Raw genomic sequence first — 22,568 nt, forward strand, 5'->3', positions numbered from 1 at the left:
GTCTTGCAACTACTTATTGCTACTTCCTTAGGTTATGAAACTTACTATTGTCAATGAAAATATCTGCATCAAATCAAACCTCTGTCCAAGAGTCACTAAAATAAAGCAAATTACATATGAGCTCTAAGGTCCCTTCCAATTCTAAATATCTATGAATCAAACAAGTGCTTGAGAAACTAGATGTTATATTACAGGTTGCATTTGCTATAGGCAAAGGCTTTTAAAACTAAGACATGTTTATCAAAAAGTAAATTGGGATGCATTATTATGTGGTGTAAAATCTTGGGTTCAAACAGTAAGATCACAAAGAAATAGTTTGGGCATTTTTGTATATGGGGTAACTTTTAAAATATTCACAAAAGGAAAGAACATTGAGTAGTGCGAATGGAGGTCTGGCTTCCAGAGCCAACTCGGACTGTGCTGGTATTCGCAGGACACTTGGCCCTGAGGTCTTTGTATGCTCCTTTCCAGGACCTTTAAGTCTGTGTCTGTCATTATTTATTCATTCACTCACTCATGAATTCAACTAATGTTTATTAGGCACCTATTATGTGTTTATTTTCCTTTAAAACTATGGAAGACCTTGGAGAGTGTTGATCATGGGTTAAATGCAGGGCAGATATGATTGAAATCATGAATTATGGGAATAATCTATGTAATTGTTTTTCTATTAAAACAATATAATTGTTGCCAGGCCGGCATGGCTCAATGGTTGAGTGTCGACCTATGAATCAAGAGGTCATGGTTAGATTCTCTGGTTGTGTGCTTGATCCCCTAGGGGATGTTCAGGAGGCAACTGATCAATGATTCTCTCTCATGATTGATGTTTCTATCTCTTTCTCCCTTTTCCTTCCTCTCTGACATCAATAAAAATATATTTTAAAAAATAATATAGCCCTAACCGGTTTGGCTCGGTGGATAGAGCGTCAGCCTGCGGACTGAAGGGTCCCAGGTTCGATTCCGGTCAAGGGCACCTGCCTGGGCTGCGGGCTCGATCCCCAGCAGGGGGTGTGCAGGAGGTAGTTGATCGATGTTCCTCTCTGTGTGTGTGGCTAATATGCAAAGTGTCCCCTTGGGAGTTTGACTGGGAGACTGGGAGTTCAATCACTCGCTATGACATGTGCTGACCACCAGGGGGTGGCGCGAAGCGAAGGCAGGCCCAGGCCAGCAGCCAGAAGGCCCTGATTGGCCCTGATCACCGGCCAGGCCTAGGGGACCTACCTGTGCACAAATTTTGTGCACTGGGCCTCTAGTATTAAAATAAAAGAAATACAGTAGTTTCCCACACATATACAGTATAGGCATCTATTTAAAATATACAGTGTTTTTTAATTTAAGGTTATCATCTACAAACATTTTCCAGCGGTCACCAACCAGTGGTCTGCGGACCACTGGTGGTCCGTGAGGTCCAAAAGGTTGGCGACCGCTGTATACCATTCATTCTTAACATTAATGTTAAGTTTTTAATTTGAGAAGTGCTACTGTAGTGCGCTGATGACCACCCTGGTGGAGACATCTGATGTCCCAGTTCTCTACTCTGATGACCACACACCTTTCTGAGGCCAACTTATATTTAACCAGGTGTTTCCCTCCTTACAAAACATTAATAGCAGCAACTTTCAAAGTAAGTGGTATCAAATTCTACATTGTTGTCAATTAAATTTCTCACTTAATATTGTTTCTTGAAATCTTTTTATCTTAGTATACATAAAACTCATGTGGTATATATCATCATGAATATATAAATTATGACTGAATATACCATGTTTGTTTATCAGTTCCCTTTGCCGTGCGTATTTCGGTTGTTTTATAATGTTGCGACTAATACATTTGTACATTGTGTCCCCTTGTATGAGAGCTTCTCTAGGATAGATGCTAGGAAGTAGACTCTGAGATTTGAATACTGCCCAAATGTAACACGGGTCTGCAAGCCATACCAAATCTGGTCAACAGGCTTTATATGTAGTGTGTGAATTAAGACTGGTTTGTGCATTATTAAATGATTATGTGACTACCTGTATAATATCTTAAATGTTGCCTGTTGGCCCTCAAGGCCTAAACATTTACTCTGTCTACCTTTCATTTGAGGACTCCTGCTCTATAAGCAAGCTGCACTAACTTGCCCTCCCAAGAGCAGTGGTTGGGAATCCCTGTGTGCTTACATTCTCACTTCTGGTTGATATTGTTAAACTTTCAAGGTTTTGACAATCTTGTAAGTTGAATGGTGGTATTACTTTTCCTTAACTTGCATATTTGCATTTTCATAATTTTTAATAAGGGAGCACTTCTTCATAAGATGGCCCTTCTTTAATAAGGGCCATCTTCTTTGTGACTCACCCAATCATATGCTTTACCTATTTTTCCAAAATCTAGTTTGTCTTTTTTAAATGCATGTGTTGGAGTAGTACATATATTATGGATATTAATCCCTTGACTACTATATAAATGTCCTTTATTAGGCATTGTTCTGTTATTCTAATTTGTGATATCTTTTTGTTATTGTCATAATTAGCTAGCTAATACCAATACTAAAAAAAAAAAAAAGCAAAGGGGAGACTAGACATTGTAAGTAGGGTCATCTGAGGAGCTTTACGGGAAGCTGCAACTTCATGCTCCCCAGAGAACCTCTAGTCCATTCCTTGTAGATCACTGGGGGAAGGAATCAAACAAAGTGGGAAATGGACACGTGTGCCGTGAAGTTGGGGTGCCATAGGAAAGATGCTTACCTGTCATCAGTCTAATCTGGAAAAAAGATATTTGGCTAGAGGGTGGAGCACAGCAAGCGCATGAAATCTTGGAAGGTTAAAATCCCCAGACAAAGAATTATTTCTCTCTTGCTTGCCCCCTGCTCCCTTGCACTCTCTTGCTCTGTGGCCCACAGTTACGCATGCGCCTCCGTAACAATGTGACCTTAAGCAGCCTCATGGCTCATGGCCATGCAGACCCCACACACAATGGACTGCAGCTGGGAACACAAGCTAAGCTGGACTGGACTGTGCTTTAATACGGAGCAGAGGCTCTGGGCAGTGGCTTTAATCCTAGCCCTGCTGAAGACAAGATTGGACTTTCCCCCTGGCTGGACAGAGGGAAATGGGGCTTTGTAAGGGAACCCCCTTAATATTACATCATCAATAAAGTTTTCACAATACCTCATCTTCCCTGGGGGGGGTGGGCTCAGGAAATTCTTTACCCAGCGGCACCCCAATAATTCCACTTCCACTGGCAAGAGGTGGGGACACAGAGGGCACCCCACCAATAAATTTTGATGCAGGCAAACTATCAGCTTTTTACTTATTGTCAATAGTTATTTTGGACTCATGCATAAGATATTCTTTCCCACCCTGAGGTAATAAAAAGACTCTCCTCTTGCTTCTAATTGTTTTAAATTTTTGCCTTTTGATTTTAGGTTTTTAATGCATTTCAAATTCTGTTTATATGTGGTATAAATTAGGTGAAATACACTGCTTAAGTATAACTCAAATTGACTTTTCTCAAGCACATTTATGTGAAAAATTTAAAGCTTTGAGATATTTAGTTGATTTCTCTATGAATCTAATGCAAAAAGGTCAGTTATTCAGATATTTAAATTTATAAGTGATTTTTTTTTAAATGAGAACTAATTAATTCAGTTAAAGAGAACACTCTATAACCAAACAAAAACTGAGAGCGTTACATCTATACTACCCCAAAAGTCTAGGGACTGAAGTCACTTTCCTGGAGATTTTGTTTAAAGTATGATCAGCAATTGTTTTTTCTTTTCTTGTTTATCCTCAGACTGACCATCACTGTAACGGGCTCTATTAAGTTAGCTCAATTTGATTCTGTACAGTTTTATTAAATCTCTACCATGTGTAAGTACTAACCTATATCCTAACCAAAGTGTGAAGAGCTTAATCCCTGTCCTCTTTGGGTCTACAACTAGCACATCTATAGGACTAGTAAGCACAAACCAACCAATAAAACCTGTGATTCAAGGCCTAGTGATACAAGTGATAATGCCGTGAGTACATGCCATTGTTACCTGCTGTGTGATTAATGTCCACATAATGAACACCTGCTTCCTAGTCATTCTGGCTCTCTATCATCCGAAATGGTGTTTAAAATATTAACAGTAAAGCAGCCAGACATTGTTTGTGGACCAATATGTAAATATGTGCATGGAGGTTTCTTTTAGCAAAATACTGCAGAACATTACAACCCAAATGAAAAAAAAACAGTCTACATAAATATACAAGCTCTCATTGTTTTTTATCCACACTGGCCAGTGGTGCTGCACAACTGGTGAGTTTCTGATTTAGTCTTCCCAGGGACTGGCATGAACCAAGCAGCAAAAAAAATAAAAAAAATAAAAAATGTTTCGCTGTTTGTTCTGGCATAAAAAACAACAGGCTATTCAGTTGCTCCCTGGGGGCGCCAATTTTTCAGTGCACAATGAAAATCAAGCTTAAGTGTTTAGCAAATGCATATTCATAACCATTACCTATTATACTTTTAAAATTTCTCTCTCATCTGCCTGGTAGTATTCTGTATTTCTGTCCTGACTGCAGTTTGCCGAACGCTTGTGAAATGCATCTTTTTCTTCACTTTTGCCAATGATTTGGGGATTAAGGACTGAGGAAAGACTCTATTTTTTATTCTCAGTGGTTTCCCCTTTATTATTGTTTCAAAGGAAAGCCCTGTGATGTGAATACTGAGAAAGAAAATGTAATTAAGCGTCCATTGTGGATAGTCATTTTGTTACCTTTGAAGTGTTTAAATTAACATAGCAATTTCTTGATTTTGCTTCTGCAGTGGCAGCTTTCTGAGAATAGTCATATTTTTCTGACGAAAATGGGCATTCTAAGGTGTAAATTAAGTAACTTGATTTTATAGAATTCATTTAAAAGTGCATCTGTGTCTAACATTTCCCATTTTACATTGCTCTGATTACATTTGACTTTTTGTTGGCCTATATAAAAAATGAGATTGTTTCCAACTACAGCCGGCAAGACAGCTTAGGAGAGCATGATTATAAATGGTAAGAAGGAAAAGAAAAACCCAAGATTGTGGGTGTTGACTAGATACCAGCTATGCTTCTATTGCATATTAAAACCTATTTTTAAATAGAAACTATGATTAGAGTATATAGTAGAGAAAGGAATAAGATTAAAGGTGACATTTCAGCCAAAGGGCTATCTTTAAGCTATCTAAAAAGGAAAAGAAAGTAATAAAAGTAAACTTTAGAAAAGACGTGAAAAGGGAAAGGTACATAAGGCTGGGATGTAACTATACGTAGGGTTGGGAGAATGCAAAATAGGATATGCAGCTACAGAGACAGAAATCTTCAACCAAGTGAACCCATGCTAAAATGGTAAAAAAATAAACCACAGCTTTCAGGAGTCTGGATCATGATAACCCAAAAGTGAGTCTGAGGCAAAGTATATTGGACAGAATGGCCATGTCCGAATACACTTGGAGGAAATAATGATACTAGCAATACAATTTCTGTAGTTTATTGAATTTTGCTGAAATGTACTGTGGATACATGCAAGGAAACAAGTTTGTCTATGGTCAAATGTATAAAACTTGAAACACGGTGAATACCTAGTGAACCCTTAGCTCAGGTTAGTCTGGATTTTTCAGAAGTGTGTAAGGCATGAGAGGAGTAGTTAGAAAAAGAAAAGAGGGAGCATAAGGACTTAGTGTAGCTGAACACCTATTAAGACTCGGGGGCAGAAGCCATATTGAACCTGGACAAGCATGCTTTGAAATCTAAGCCAGAAGGTCAACATCCCACCAATATGTTACTGTCATTCCTAAAAATTCTAAGAAGGATCCTTGCCAGGCTTCCAGAGACCTGATATGTGGCCTTTAACACACTGAATGCATTGCCAACTCTAAAAATACCTTGAGAATGGGCATTATAGTCTGAGGAAAATAAAGAACTAAATACCTGGAAATTTTTAATAGTTATTCTCAACGTTTTCATTGACATTGGTGATTCATAAGGTTTCAAAAGTGGTCATAAAATACGAAAGTGACCGTATTACATCAGTTGTATATTACGTGGTAGAACAAATACTTTGTGTTGCATATTCATATAATGGAATGTTAGAGACCTGTTAAAAGTGGCAAGTAGCCAATGCATGAATGTATATGTATATATATGAATTTCTTTTTTGAAAGCGTTGCACAAATGAAATACTGCTGTGTTGAAACTATGTACCACTTGTGCTTTAACAAAACTCAAGAGGAAATGAAAGGATATATCATTAATCTTTATTCCCATGGAAATGACATCATTAAAAAATAGTCATATAGATTTGGTGCCACATTACAAATTTAAAGATTATATAAACCTAAGTATAAAAAAATAGGGCAGAGTAGGTTGGTTGCATAATTGAGAACTGACAAAGTGTAAAGGTATTTAATGCAAATGATGAAGCTCTTTGATTCAACGTGGCAAGTTCCTGTAAAATTTCTTTATAATATTAATAACATTTTAATATAAACCTGTGAGTCACACTTAAATGGCTATGGGAAACACTTTGGCACTTGTAAGTAATTAAATATTGAAAATAAGATTCAGACGTCAACGTAATGGGTCCAGATTATTAATGAGCATTAACTCAGCTTTGTATAAAACCAGAACAAACAAATGAAACAAACAAACAGGAACTGAGCAATGGTTGTTGCTTTCAGAAAAAGGATTCACCCCCCACTCCCAGGACTTTCAATACCATGCATTGGGAAGTGGCAGACCCACTCCAGCCAGCAACCTCAGTCCCATTCCACACAGCACTGGGTTTGTAGGAAAACAATATGTCTCATTGACAGTGTAAATTAAAAGTGATGAAACCCAAGCTGCCATCCTCTCTTCATTTCTATTTATGTATCACAGTGGCTACTGCCATCCTATTAGAGTCTGAGAAAAGAACCACAAAGTAATTCTCACCTCCTCAGGACCAGCTGCAGACCCAGCCTGCCTCCCCTACATCATCTACCTCCATTCCAAAGAGAGTCAAAGGCAGACTTGGGTCACCTCTGACCCTGAGTGCCAAGGTGTCACCTTATCACAGTGCCCTTCAATTAGGAACATGGCTACAAGGATCAAGCCAAAAGTTCTTGTGCAAATAGTTTCGGGAAGAAACTCAAGCTCCACATATATTTTTAAATAGTTTCTGGTTTTGCCTTCACATTGTCATGTTAATTAAGCAGTGATGCCTAAACATTGCAGGATATTTGTTGAATGAACTTGGGCTGAAGGATAGTTTCAAGCAAACTATAAACTTTCTCTTATATAATACTTCAAGTTAGTGCCAGCACCTTTCCCAACAGCTTGTCTCGATTCTGTAAGCGTGGGGCTTTCAAGCCTCTGCAGCATTTTCGCTAACAAAACCAAAGCCTTTCCTTTTTGAGTCTTGCCTTCTCTCTACCATGAACATCAAACTTTTATCTGCATGACAAGGAGAAAGTGCAGCTAGCATCCCACATCTGTCTGTCTATCCTGCTATGAGGGAGCTATTTTTTCTTTTCTTCAAGAAGAATGTGCAAAATGTACTTTAAAAATAAATAAATAGCCCAGCCAGCGTGGCTCAATGGTTGAGCATTGACATATGAACCTGGAGGTCACAGTTCAATTTCCTGTCAGGGAGGCAGCCAATCATGATTTTCTCTTATCACTGATGTTTCTATCTCTCTTTCCCTCTCCCTTCCTCACTGAAATCAACAAAAATATATTTATAAATAAACAAATAAACAAATGAAATGTTATATATCTAATAACCTTTGTTAAACTACACTTTACACTGCCTCATTACCGTTTCAGTAATCCAGTTTAAAACAACTACATTACATGCATTTTTTAAAAAAAGCAACCGCAACATCTGAAAGAAAAAAATTCGCAGAAGAAGAAAAGAATGTCATCACTTTGTGATTATTACACTAGCTCCCTCTCCCACCTCTCCAGCCTCCCCCAGCCTCCTCCCTGACAGCTACGCTCTGGCTGTTCTTAGCTGCTCACCAGGCCCTTAATTAGCCACATGCTCCCAAAGCCCTGACTTTGCTCATCTCACCTAGCAAGCTTCCTCACAATTCTCTTAATGCCGAAATTATCCTTCTCCTTGATATGTTGTTGTCTTGGTAATACAGGGTTGGACTCAGTGCCTCACAATCTTAAATGACTAGTGTTCAGAAGATGCACCTGACCCATTTGTCCAGATGAGCTCTCAGAAATCTAAATGCTCAGATGGCACGGCACAGAAATAAATGTGTGATACTCTGCTTGGGTTTCATTTCTGTTGGTCGGTCTTCACAGTTGTGTGGACCCCTCGGAACCCCCACTCCAATCTTACTTCACACTCCTACTTTCTGAGAGGAAAGGAGAATGTTTTCTGGGATGGAGCATGAAGGAGGCAGAAATCTCTGGCAAGAGGCAGTGAGGTAAAGTGTGTTTTGGTGGTAGGGTGACATGCCACGCTCAAGGGCAACAACCTGGGTGTGCTTTGACATTCAAGATTTGTCTTGTACCCACTTCTTGTCTGAACTTGGGGGGAAATAGCCTCACTGGGGGACCCACATAGACAAGGGGGAGCCTGAACAGAGTTAGGTAGCTGCCTGAGAGGTCTAGGTAGAGAGAGGACCTAAAAGATCCCCTAAGAACAAGTCTCCCATACTTCCTTCCTGGAATGGTAGAGCTGCCAAACTTCCTTGGGAGTGGAGAGTCAGTATATAGGAACAACACCATTGAAGGAACTACGGCCCAAGCCAGAAACCAGATGGAGAGCTGAAGGGGTTGAGTGGTGGCCCCCAAAAGATATGTCCATGTCCTAACTGCAGAACCTTTGATTGTGACCTTATTTGGAAAAAGGATCTTTACAGATGTAATTAAGTTAAGTGTCTTAAGATTACATCATCCTGGATTATCCAGATGAGCCCTAAATCCAATGACAAGTGTCCTTATAAGAGATATATACCAGGTAAGCACAAGATATAGGGAGAAGGAGAAGGCCACATTAAGACAGGGGCAGAGATTGGAGTGATGCAGCCATAAGCCAAGGACACCTGGAGCCACCAGAAGCTGGAAGAGGCCAAGCAGGATCCTCCCCTGCAGCCTTTGCAGGGAGCACATCCAGCTGACAACTCGATTATGGACTTCTGGCCTCCAGAACTTAAAATGTGTTTCTAATGTGATGCTCATGAAGATACAGGGCACCTTTGGAAGGAAGCTTGTGGGCTTCTGTGCTACCTTTTCGTGGAACCTCCATGCATTGCAGGTTTGCTGCAATATAGCCCATCAGTATTCCTTTGATATTTATTAGCAGTTATAGGAGCAAAGCAAATGAATTAAGTTGATAGTTAATGATGACTTGCTATGTTCTTTTAAGGTGAGCTCTAGCCACAGGTAAAATATTATCTGTGTTGTTAAATGTTAGTTTCTTGAAATTCAGAGCAACTCAAGCTCATTTCCTTCTATCCTTCCTCTTTCACCCGTGGAGTAGAAAGGATATGACTTTATACCCCTCCAAAATAATTTAAATTAATGAAACACGGAAATCTATAGGATGATAGAATGAAGCAGGTGACTCTTAACCTCTGAACTTCGGGTTTTCCAGACAACTCCAGATAACGTGCCACTTGGTTACTAGCATTTGAAAATTGGAAATGTCCTCGAATTAAACTTCTTCTTTTCTTTTAATTCAGAGGTAATACATGTAGCAACACCCAGAATAGGAACCTCAAGTATCTTCATGTTACTAAGTGTCCCATTGATTTTGGAAGTAAATTCAGGCAAAGATTTAACACATGTATTGTGAACTGGAGGAGGAGGATGCAAGTATAGTATTTATCAATATAGGCAGTGAGAACTCATTATTAAATGATATCAACATTCGGCCAGTAAACTCCACCTCACTGTAGCTTATAAATATAATTGTGAATTTACTTAATGTTATCATGGGAAATGAATTGAATACAGGCAGTTATAACATTAAACCGAATGACAAAATGAAAAAAAAAAAATGTTGTTTCAGGCCACCAAGCTTGTGCAAATTGTTACTGGAGCCTGAGGAAACTAAAGCTAACACGGAGTGTCACTAAGAATCAGAGAGCTCAGCAAGGGCTGTAGGAGCTGAGGTAGTGACTAATTCAGCAGCGAGAAAGCCCAGAGTCCCCAAAACAAGCGCCATGGCTTCCCCTGAAGTATGACAGAGGAAAGGCCACATGGCCACAGCAGACCAGGTGCTGCTGACAATCACATCCTTGACTTTAAATCAGCCCTAGATAGAAAAGGAGCATTTATTCCAATGTAACTGAGTTTTACAGGACGAAATGGGATCTAGCAAGATTCCGTTTTCAGCTATCAGTGCAAATGGAGGGCTTATGGACTAAATTAAGTTCATTTGTAGAAATAGCAAGAAAATTATTTTAGTTTCCAATATCTATGTTTATGTCCACGTATTTTTATATGGGCTATACCATACACCAGTATTGCTGGTGAGAGTTAAATGAAAATACAGTAGCTGCAATTTGTTGAGCCACATAGCTTGTGGCTGGTAGAGCCTATCTGCTAACCGAGGTCCCCAACCACAATGCTCTTTTCTACCAGGCTTCCAGCCTATGTCCACTTAATTCAATTGTGAACTTCATCATGGTGAGTGTAATATTACGTTTATTTTCCTGGCCAGGCAATGTCTGGCACATCAGTGGAGTCCAATCAAATGCCTGTAGAATTTAATCGAATAGCCTAACCTCACTGTCCTTAAGTAGCCTGCCATCTGTCTGGTGTTGGGGAAATAATTAAAAATAAAATCTGCCAATCCGGAAAATCTCTCCACCTAAGCAGATGAGAAAGAAAACAATTCTATTATTGGATGAGCACTAAACCAGGCTGCTATGGCCATCACAGGCAACCCGCTAAGAGATTGCAAAGACAGAAAGTAACTCACCCTTTTATACATATCCGCACATTACATCCATGTTCTCAAGATGGAAACAACAGTCCTCAAGTAAAAAGACTCTGCAGAACCATTTGTCAAATACGGTTCCCTGTAAATTCCCCCCGGTAATTGGGGTGGTCATCTGTGGTAGCTAATTGCCTTTATCCAAAGGAAAAATCCAACTTTTCCATGACAAGTTGGGTAGTTTTGTAAGAGGTGGGGCCAAGTACCTAAATTACACACCCCCTAGGGGTGCTATTCCTGGGTTGTAAAACAGAAGAGGCTTGTTTAGAACTTTAAAAAAGATTTGTATGCATCTCAAAGAGACGGGAAGAATTTACAAGGACAAAGTTTTCTAAGGAAGTGCTCTGAAAGGGGAGGCAGTTGCTTTCCCTGTTTTCATCAGGGAATTTTTTTATTTTTTAGATTTTCTTTTTGTCCTTTCACTGGAAAGATAGGAAAATTGGTTAAATTAGAACACAGAGTCTGCCCAAGTGCCAATGAGTGATAGAAGTGGTGTGAGACAGTCATACTCCCAAAAGACCTTGAGGTGGACATCTCTGAATCTTGGGCGAGGTTGGCAAGAAAGGTAGACTCCTCCTCTGCTGTTACTTGTCATGATAACATCAATATAAACATCAAGGTCATGGGAAGGGAGCTAAACTTGGAGTGAACTATATAATGTCCAGTTTAGAGTATAATGGCTGGTTTAGAGTAAGCCTGAATGTATCTGTGCCCAGATGCCCATAGTGTGGCAGACATGGGAAAATCAGTAAAAATCTATTCTGTATCTTCTTTAAGTTCTGGTAAAATCCCAAAGGACATGTGATGAAAAGGAAGGGTACTGGTACTTGTCCCAAGCCAAGCATATCCTTTCAAAATGTAATAATGTTTTAGAGGTTTCTTTTTCCTTGTTATATTTTCACTAGAGGCGCGGTGCACAAAAATTTGTGCACTTGGGGTGGGGGAGTACCTCAGCCCAGCCTGTGCCCTCTCGCAGTCTGGGACCCCTCAGGGGATGACCACCTGCTGGCTTAGGCCCGCTCCCCGTGGCATTGGGCCTAAGCTGGCAATCAGACATCCCTCTGGTAACCCAGGAGCCCTCGGGGGATGTCCACTTTCCAGTGGGGAGCAGGCCTAAGCTGCAGTCCAACATCCTTAGCGCTGCCGAGGAGGTGGGAGTGGCTCCCACCACCACCGCTGTACTGGCAGCCGCCAGCCTGGCTTGTAGCTGAGCACAGCTCCCCCTGTGGGTGTACGCTGACCACCAGAGGGCAGCTCCTGCATTGAGCGTCTGCCCCCTGGTGATCAGTGTGTGTCATAGTGACCAGTCATTCCCAGTCTTTCTGTTGTTAGGGTCAGTTTGCATATTACCCTTTTATTATATAGGATAGAGGCCTGGTGCATGGGTGGGGGCCGGCTGGTTTGCCCTTCAGGGTTGGGGTCCCCACTGGAGTGCCACTGGGGTGCCTGGCCATCCTGGGTGAGGGGCTGATGGCAGTTTGCAGTTGGTCACACCCCTTCAGGTGGGGGTCCCCACTGGGGTGCCTGGCCAGCCTGGGTGAGGGGCTGATGGCTGTTTGCAGCTGGTCACACCCTTTCAGGTGGGGGTCCCCACTGGGGTGCCTGGCCAGCCTGGGTGAGAGGCTGATGGCTGTTTTCAGGCTGGCCACACACCCTTTAGGGTGGGGTGTTCCCACTGGGATGCCTGGTCAGTCTGTGTGAGGGGCTGAGGGCCATTTTCAGTCTGGCCAAGCCTCCCCGGGAACAGAAGCTCCCAGCCTCTCCTTTTTTTCTTTATTCCTTTTTTTCTGGGCTTTATTTACCTTCTATAATTGAAACTTTGTAGCCTGGAGTGGAGCTCAGAGCTGGCCAGGGCTTGGCTTCCTCCATCCCCAGGGGCAACCCAAGGCTCCAGCTCCATGGCCACGGCTGGCTGAAAGCAGGTATCTGGGGTTTATTTACCTTCTATAATTGAAACTTTGTTGCTTTGAGTGGAGCTTAGAGCTGCTGCGACCTGCGAGAAGCTTGGCTTCCTCCATCATTGAGGCAACCAAGCCTCTTGCTTGCTCCAGCTCCATGGCTGCCGGCCGCCATCTTGGTTGGGTTAATTTGTGTATAGCCACTCTGATTGGCTGGTGGGCATGGCTTAAGGCATAGCGAAGGTATGGTCAATTTGCATGTTTGTCTTTTATTAGTGTAGATTAAACTTGGAAAAGAGCTAGCCATTAACTTATACATAATAACCTCTATGATACTTAAAAATCATAATGACTAAGTTGCCTTAACTTTCTTACCTTCATGCTTAACTGTCTAATATTAATAAATGGAGCCTTGGCCACTGTGGTGCAGGCTCAATTCCAGGTCAAGGGCCCATACTTGGATTATAGGTTCCATCCCCAGCCTGGTCAGGATGAATTTGGGAGACAACCAATCAATGTGTCTCTCTCACATCAATATTTCTCTATCTCTCTCTGTCCCTCTCTCTCCCCCCCCCTCCTCCCTTGTACTCTCTCTAAAAGTCAATGGAAAATATATCCTTCAGTGAGAATTAACAAACAAACAAACATATGTGGAAATAATTTGTTAAGAGGGAAATTGAAAGGAAGAATATAAATAAGGAATAAAAAATATTATCAAATGAATGTGGAATTTTAGAAGTCCAAGTTGAAAAAGGACTAGAAATTAAAATATTTTTTAAATTGTGCATTTTTGTTGTTTTCTTTCTTTTACCTTATTTACCCATTCCAAAAGAAGTATATGCCTTTTTTAAAATTTGGAAAATATGATGTAATACAAAGAAAAGGGAAAAAATCACTTTTCACAAAGGCATCTCTAAAGAACATCTCTAAAGAACCTTCTAGCCTTTTCTCTACTTCTTTTTGTACACGGTTGTACTTCCACCATATATACGCTTACCTAGTATTGTAGTATAAGCATTTTTTAAACACTAATAAAAATTTATGAGTGCATTAGTTGTCTGTTGCTATATAACAAATCATGAACAACTTAAGAGCTTCCATCACAATACACATTTATTATCTCATGCAGTTTCTGCAGGCCAGGAATCTGAGACAGGTTTAGCTGGTGTTTCTAATTCTGAGTGTCAGATGAGTTCCTAGTCCAGATGTTGGCTGGGCCTGCAGGCTTCAGTGAGGCTGGAGTATCCACTTCTCAGATGAGTCACTTGTGGCTGTAGGCAAGAAGCCTCAGCTCATCACCACATGGGCCTCTCCATAGGGCCCCTTAAGTGTCTTCATGACACAGCACTTGGCTTCTACCAGAGTGGGTGAGAGAGAGAGCAAGGTAAAACCCACAATGTCTCTTATCACAAACGCTCATTTCCATTTCCTGTTGCTTACACATACCAGCCGTATTCATTGTGATGGGGACTCACAAGCGTGTGACAACAAAGACTCACAAAAGTGTGAACACCAGGGAGACTTCTGCAAGACTAGCTACCACAATGAAAATTTTTAATGGCTGCATGAATCCTATGTTAGAGATCTCTATTAATTGTATTGACTGTTTATGTAAGGTTAGATATTATTTCCAATATTTCATTTTTATAAACAACTCTATCAAGCACTCTTGCAAATAAAAATGCCATGAGTACTTCAGATTATTTTCTTTGGATATGGTCTCAGAAGTGGGATCATTGAGTTATAAAAAAAACCTTTTAGTTAATTTCCATTTTAAATTGGCTTCATAAGCAAATTAATATTTATATTGATTATTTCCTTTAATGTATTTGGGATAAATTCTTTAAAATACCTATGCAGTGATTCACAACTACATGTTTATTTTCATTTAATGCATTCTATATAGTGTATATTTTAGGCAGATATTTTATATCATATATAGATAATATTTTGATACTTATAGCATGTGGGTTTTTTCATTGTTATTTAACCATTTTATAGATCCTCCTGAGTTTGTTTGTTGCTGTTATTTTGGACAACTTAGAACTTGATGAAGATCTAAAGAAGCTTAAACAAGTAAGTAATATATGGGGGAATCTTAAAACATGTGCTTACAGGTAATATTAAAGCAGTTCAAACTTCAAAGTAAAAATATAGATTTTGAATAATTACAGCAGTTTAAGTTGGCAAAAATATTTTTAATTTTATTTGTTATCAGCAAAGGAAATTTTCTATTGCTCTATAATTATCCTAGGAGCATTTTTACATTATTATTATGAGTAAGGGTAAGATTGATATAGTGTAGTAAATTGGACTTGAAGACTGTTCTCCTTCTGCCATTAAATGAAGGTTGTCTGAAAATGAAATGTGTCAAAGCCAAGTTGCCTTTTTGCATAATTATATGTGATACTCTTGATCATCATAAAAATATTAAACATCAACTTGCCTTGCCTATAGATACTAAAAGAGGATTTAGTCTGGGTACCCATGGTGATTATAAAAAATGGAATGAATAAATGATCAACTGTGCCCAGTTAAGTATGAAAACAGATTGGATGTTATGGCAATGAAAATTACATCCCCAAAAAATGAAAATGAAAATGTATGAAGGTTATGTTATTGACGGCAGAAAGATTATAGGTATGATCAACCATTCTCATAGTTTCTGTTACATGGAGGATACTTTGCTTGAATATCTGGCTCTATGAAAGACCCTTTCAGAAGGAGAGTGGGTGGGAGAGAAGGACACTGGAACAGATATTCTTGCATTATCCTCCCCAACACTGCAAGAATTATAGAGATGCTACCAGAGAGTACCAAGTCTCTAAAACAAATCCTATCTACATCTAGGAGGCCCTCCACCATCAGAATTTTCAAATTGCATCTGAGTTGTCTATTTTTAACAAAGCAGAGACATAATCTATTTAAATTGTGTTGTTGCCATTTTCATATCTGAAAGTTACATTAAGGCATTTCATCTTACAACCCTTCTTTACATCTCCAAAGCCTATGTTTTAATTAAGGGTTGTCAATAAAGAAAAAAATGGATGTAAAGATGCCCATTTAGATAAACTATATGGCGCTTTGCTTTGAGTATATATCCTTTGTTTTATCAAAGTATCACTGATATCTAGTAAGTTTTATTTAATCATTCACTAGGTATTAGTGATACTTTGTTTTTCTGGAAATTCTATACTTCAAAGTTGATTATCCAATTGTGCTAGCCTACAATTTGGAGTATATTCTTTGAATATTTAGATATATTTGAGCATTGGAAATCCAAATCATAAGTAAAATACCAAAATCTAATTGTATTAGTACCTTTCACACTGTTTTTAGCCGTAATTGGACTGAAATTACATTTCTATTAAATTCATCTATTAATTTTATACTTGACTAGTAGCCCAGTGCATGAAATTCGTGCACATTGAAAGGGAATTAATTAGAGAAACGTAATTTGGACTAACTAATATCAATAATATGTGAGTGTGAGGCAGTCGACATTTCTGAAATTCAGTGACATGAATTTTAGCTATTACTTTGTCAAATAAATGGAATTTACAGATATAATTTAAAAGAGTGTTCAGTTTAATATTAAAAACTCTGGCTACCAAGTTAGGTCTGTTTCAACTTTTTGCCAGCATTGTAAATTGTTTGTAATATCTGCCCATTTGGAGTTGCATGTCATGGTTATGAATAAATTGGGCTTGCCATACCTCATTACAATTGCCATAGCATCCTGATATCGCTGCTGCATATTTCTGGGACTACCCTCAAAAGATGATGGACGTATTATCATTTTACCAATTGGCACATTGTCCTTTTCAGATCTAGATTTGAGATAATACATCAAACCACTATATTTTTCAACTCTCAACTTAGATTGATTTGCTTTGATGAAATTTATCTGATTGGCCTTCATTTTTTAATACGAATCCATGATAAACTGTTGAGTTAATTTTCCTGCATTTAAAATAGGATTGAACGTGTCCCGCACAGAGAGATGAAATCTGTAATACTGCATTTGTGTGACTTGTGTCCTTAAATTTTGTCTAGTATTATTGTCAATTACACTGTTGTCTCTGAGTCTTAATGCAATATCTGCTCCCCAGCCTTTTTCACCATGTGGAAAAAGAATAGGATATGTCATTGCATCCAATGTAGGAAACAGGATATTGATTTGTTTCATTTTAGTGGCATTTGGATTATTGGGATCTGGTTTACAACGAATGAGCAAGTCCCTTTCAAAAGGAGGTTCTCCATCTTCATTTCTGAATATGACAGCAACCTTGGTTACACGGGGAGGATTATATCTACTTGGGTGACTGTTACGATCGTATTTAATCACCATTGTTATTTCTGTGGGATCAATACCTTTTGCTGCTGCTTCAGATTAGGCTTCCTTTTCTACCTCATGTAGCATCTTGTACGATTTTGTTAATTCATTTATTTCATGAATGAGGTTGTTGATGTTGATCATGAGTCTTTCTGAGCAGCCCTGGTTTTCTGGCATTGCTAATCTTTTACTCATAGCTTTGGCTGTATCCAAATATAGAGTTGAGCAAACTTCCGAGAAACACCATCCGAAGGGTATAAAGTTCCAGTACAGTGATAAACTTGTCTGTGTATTCTAAAACAGTATGGCCCATATCCTGATGGCGATGCAATATTTGCACCCATGGAAGCAAAAGCAAAAGAACTATTTATGGAATGAATATTTTCCATGAAATTTTTATTGTCAGAATCTTTGTTTGTCATTAATCTTTTTAAATATGCTGGGTAATCTGGAAAATGTGTATCATTTGGACAGACTTTCCCTTTGCTACAACATCGAGTAAATTTCCCATCAGATGGTTTTTCATCCAAGAAATTCAGTGATAGGCAAAATTCACATCGAATAGTTATTCCACCACAACTATGTCCAAGGATTGCATCCTCATGTACTCCATTTTCACTGAGAAGGCAGTTCCTACCAGTATTGGTAGTACTTGTTGATGACTATTCTCTCAACATATTCTGTCGTCGCCACGCCCTTCTTTCAACTTCAAAGGCACATTGGTCTTTAGACATTTTCTGTCAATAACGCCGGTGTTTTTTGGCATCAGAGCAACATTTTTCCAGTAGCTGGTGTTCAGATACATCCTGTCGCAGGCACCACCTTCTTTCAAGATCAGATGCATGCTGCTCTGCAGACACTTTCTGTCGATACTGCCGGCATCTTTCGGCTTCAGAGCTATGTTGTATCAACAGTTGTCCTTTAGACATAGTCCCACCTCTCTACTGTCAGTCTGAGATACAGGTGAATGAGAGTCCTGGCTATCAGGCTGCTGAGAGCTGTCTGACCAATGGCTGATTCTGGCTGATTCTGTGGGGGTGGGACTTTCTCCTCCCTGCTGTCAGTTTCCACAGCTGTGATGAGGAATCTGGGGTGACAGAGGGAGCTGTGCCTTCCAAGCTGCCCTCTCTCTCGCTCTGCTCCATGTCCAGTGGTCTCCTGCTCTGCCAGGTCTTCCGGCTAGGTCCCGGGAGTCTGCAGGTGTGGCTAGGCACTGGTGGCCATGCCTCCCCGACCGGCAAAAGTACTGGGAACCCACCGGCGTGGCTACGGCCTCGCCTCCCAGGGCCGGCCAAAGTCCCGTGAGCCTGCGGCCAAGGCCGCTGTCACCTCCTGGGGTGCTTGACACCTGCGTATGCAAATTAACCTCCATCTTTGTCTGATCATTTGCATAGTCACTAGGATTGGCTTGTGGGCATGGCTTGAGTGTAGCGGAGGGATGGCTAATTTGCCTGTTTCTCTTTTATTATATAGGATACTCATTAAATTGCTGTGGGTCAAATATTATTACAGTAAACTAAAATGTACTTGATTCACTTTCTTCTATCCTATATAATAAAGAGGTAATATTCAAATTGGCTGTCACACCCTCACAAGATGGCGGCACCTACAGCAGGGGCTGGGCCACCTGCTCTGCATACCTGCCACTGGAGTCCCCTCACTCCGCTAGGGGCCTCGGGTCCTCCTGCACCCCCCACTAACTGAAGCTCAGGCAAGCAGGGCCGGCCAAGGCTTGTGCTACCGGCAGTGGCAGCAGCAGAGGTGTGATGGGGGGTATCACCTTCCCCTGATTACCGAGTCGCCTCCCGCCCCTTAGGGCTCCCAGACTGTGAGAGGGAGCAGGCTGGGCTGAGGAATCCCCCTTCCAGTGCATGAATTTTCATGCACCGGGCCTCTAGTTTTTGTATAAGAGTACTTTGTGTTTTCATTATTTTTGTGTGTGTGTGTTTTTTAAAATATATTTTTATTGATTTCAGAGAGGAAGGGAGAAGGAGAGAGAGATAGAAACATCAATGATGAGAATCATTGACCAGCTGCCTCCTGCATGCCCCCTACTGGGGACCAACCCTGCAACCCAGGCATGAGCCCTCAACCAGAATGGATCCTGGAACCCTTCAGTCCACAGGTTCATGCTCTATCCACTGAGCCAAACTAACTATGGGCTGTTTTTACTAGTTTTTAAATAGTATGTCATTTTTTATATCCTTGGTTTTCTTTATTTCCTTTTATCTTGGTCTTTGAGGTTCATTTACATAATTTCAAGAATACATTCACACACATCCATCCACATGCATCCACTTTTATGCTCATAATGATGTGGATAACTGAAACTTTAGACTGAATTTTATGACTTCATTTAGATCTTCAATAAAAATGTTACCTGAAATATTTGTTTAGTTTTTCATGTGCAGGACAACCCTTAAGGATTTAAATGTATATACTCTATTTTTACTATTCCCAGATAGAAAATAGAAAGGGGGAAATGTGAAAAAAGCACTTGATTTTCTTAATGTTTGAAATTCCAGAAAGCACTATGTAGTATTCCAAAGCCTCTCTGTTCAGTTCTAACTTTTATTTCATCTTTTATTCTTTCCACCAACTAGTCTACAGGTTTATATTCCTCCAGTAACATTTGTTGAGAGCTCAGTGCTAATAAGTGGCAGAGTTAGGATTTGAACCCAGGCGATTTGGATCAAAACCCCAGGCTCTTAGCCTCCACACTATATTGAGTTGAGCTAAAGCTGTGTAGATGTCAAACAGGAGTCATGCCTTATGTGAAGGCTCACTCACAGGACTTTTAATTACCTGTTTATAAATAATGATATTTTAGATGACAGAGACATCATTATATTTATGAAATAACTATTGATGTAAGAGTCAGTTTTCTGAGTAATGAAGATGAATTAAGCAACCCAATCATTAAAACTATCCAAAATAGTTCTGTGTTTCTCCTTGAAAAGCAGATGATCTAATCAGAGCTACTGGAGTTAGGACAGTTGCAGACTGTAAGAGCTAAAATGCTTACCATTCACTCCACATAATGACAGATGCTGCCCAAGGCAGCTCTTCTTTCAGTGACCTCTGGAGAAAGGATCCTCCTTAGACACAGACATCAAATGCCTGCCGCATATTAACATGTTAGCCAGGCCTCTAGAGACTTTTAATCTATTTTATTTTGATTGTTTATTAAAAACAATTGTGTTAAATTATAAATCTTGGTTCTTAGACATTTTTCAAGAGTAATAGAAGCAAGTACCTCTAAAATGGAGAAGTGAAATATGAGCTATTAAACAGGTCTATTAGAAAGAGAAAACAAGTTCTCACACTTGGGGGAAGGAAATATGTCCCTGAAAATGGGCAAAATGGGAGATCATGGCAGAAAGCTAAATGGTACAGTGAATGAATCGGAATGGAAAAGAAGAAATAAGTGAAGAATAAATCTAGGAAAACATTTCAGATATGAAATAAAGGGAAAGAACATGGATTATGACTATCTGTAACATGGTGATAAACTGGGAGGAATGTGACCAAATCCAGAGTCAGAAAAGTGATAAAGTCAGGTGGCCAAGTGTCAAAGGACACCAAACCTTTCAGGGAGAAGTTCCCCAAGGGCAATTATGGTCTACTGATCAGTTGTTGGTGGACTTGTAGAATAGTATTCTCCTTAAGTAGAAACATGATGCTATCTCTCTCTCTCTCTCTCTCTCTCTCTCTCTCTCTCTCTCTCTCTCTCTGTATATATATATATATATATATATATATATATATATATATGTATATCTATATATTTATATATCTATATATCTATATATATACATATATATAGATATAGATATAGATATCCTATCTAATAAAAGATAAAAAGGGTAATTAACCATACCTCTGCTATGATTCCCATTGGCTAATCAGCAAGATATGCAAATTAACTGCCAACAGAGATGGTGGCCGGCAGCCACGCAGCTGAAGCGAGCAGGAGGCTTGCTTGCTCCAGTGATGGAGGAAGCCAAGGTTACCTGCCTGCCGTGGCCCAGCTCTGAGCTCTGAAAGCAACAGCTCCAAAAGCAATAAAGTTTCAATTATAGAAACCAAACAAACCCCAGATACCTGCTTACAGCCAGCCGCGGCCTCAGAGCTGGAGGGAGCAGGACAGCAACAAAGTTTCAATTATAGAAGGTAAATAAATCCCAGAATAAAAAAAAAGAAGGAAAAAAGGAGAGGCTGGGAGCTTCAGTTGCCAGCCAGCCTAAAAACGGCCCTCAGCCCCTCATCCAGACTGGCCAGGCACCCCAGTGGGGACCCCCACCCTGAAGGAGGTGTAACCAGCTGCAAACAGCCATCAGCCCCTCACCCAGGCTGGCCAGGCACCCAAACGGGACCCCCACCCTGATCTGAGACACACTTCAGGGCAAACCAGCAGGCCCCCACCCGTGCACCAGGCCTCTATCCTATATAGTAAAAGGGTAATATGCAAAGTGACCCTAACAGCAGAAAGACTGGGAATGACTGGTCACTATGACACACACTGACCACCAGGGGGCAGATGCTCAATGCAGGAGCTGCCCTCTGGTGGTTAGGGCGCTCTCACATGGGAGGAGCTCTGCTCAGCCACAAGCCAGGCTGATGGCTGCCAGCACAGCGGTGGTGGTGGGAGCCTCTCCTGCCTCCTCAGCAGCACTAAGGATGTCCGACTGCAGCTTATGTCTGCTCCCTGCTGGCAAGTTGACATCCCCCGAGGGCTGCTGGGCTGCCAGAGGGATGTCTGATTGCCAGTTTAGGCCTAATCCCCCAGGGAGCAGGCCTAAGCCAGCAGGTGGTCATCCCCTGAGGGGTCCCAGACTGCGAGAGGGCACAGGCCAGGCTGAGGGACCCCTCTTCTCCCCCCCTCAAGTGCACAAATTTTTGTGCACCAGACCTCTAATATATATTTCCCATTATTTTCTGATGTCACCTCCTTGCCTTTTAAGACAGTGGTTTCCAACCAGGGACTGCTATCCTCTAGGGCTTTTCAAGAGAAACTATAGAGCCAGCAGCCCTTTTTACCACTACAGGAAGCCAAAAGGGAATTGTGTGTTTACCCATCATAAGACTAGATGTGCTAACTAAAATGCCAACTTTAATACCTGCAGTTGGGTTTCTGCAAATACTATGTGACAGCTCAGCTTCCCTAACGCTGAAACTCTGATGTCTCTTCATCTATGCCTTCCTTTCAGGAAAAAGAAGCAACATTGAATTACATATTACTCAATAAAAGCATTTTTATAGAGGGAAAAAATTTAATATGGAATTCAGGGGAAAATAAAAGAGCTTCTTGGGGATGAATTTTGAATGGTTCTGACATAGTACCTATTCCCAACATCCCCCGCTCCAAGATATCACCAGAATTGTGCCTTAATG

General features: G+C 40.4%; 1 protein-coding gene across 1 annotated transcript in view; it reads left to right on the plus strand.

The window, feature by feature from the left end:
* The window catches only part of NALCN (sodium leak channel, non-selective), a 300,444-nt gene that overhangs the window by 172,625 nt on the left and 105,251 nt on the right, over nt 1-22,568 (plus strand). Inside the window, exon 15 of the mRNA XM_081082492.1 lies at nt 14,840-14,914. Coding sequence (XP_080938618.1) covers nt 14,840-14,914 — 75 coding nt within the window. The remainder of the gene's footprint in view (nt 1-14,839; nt 14,915-22,568) is intronic.

This window comes from Myotis nattereri (assembly GCF_964212035.1).
Source record: "Myotis nattereri genome assembly, chromosome: 2".
In the NCBI taxonomy this organism is placed as follows: Eukaryota; Metazoa; Chordata; class Mammalia; order Chiroptera; family Vespertilionidae; genus Myotis; species Myotis nattereri.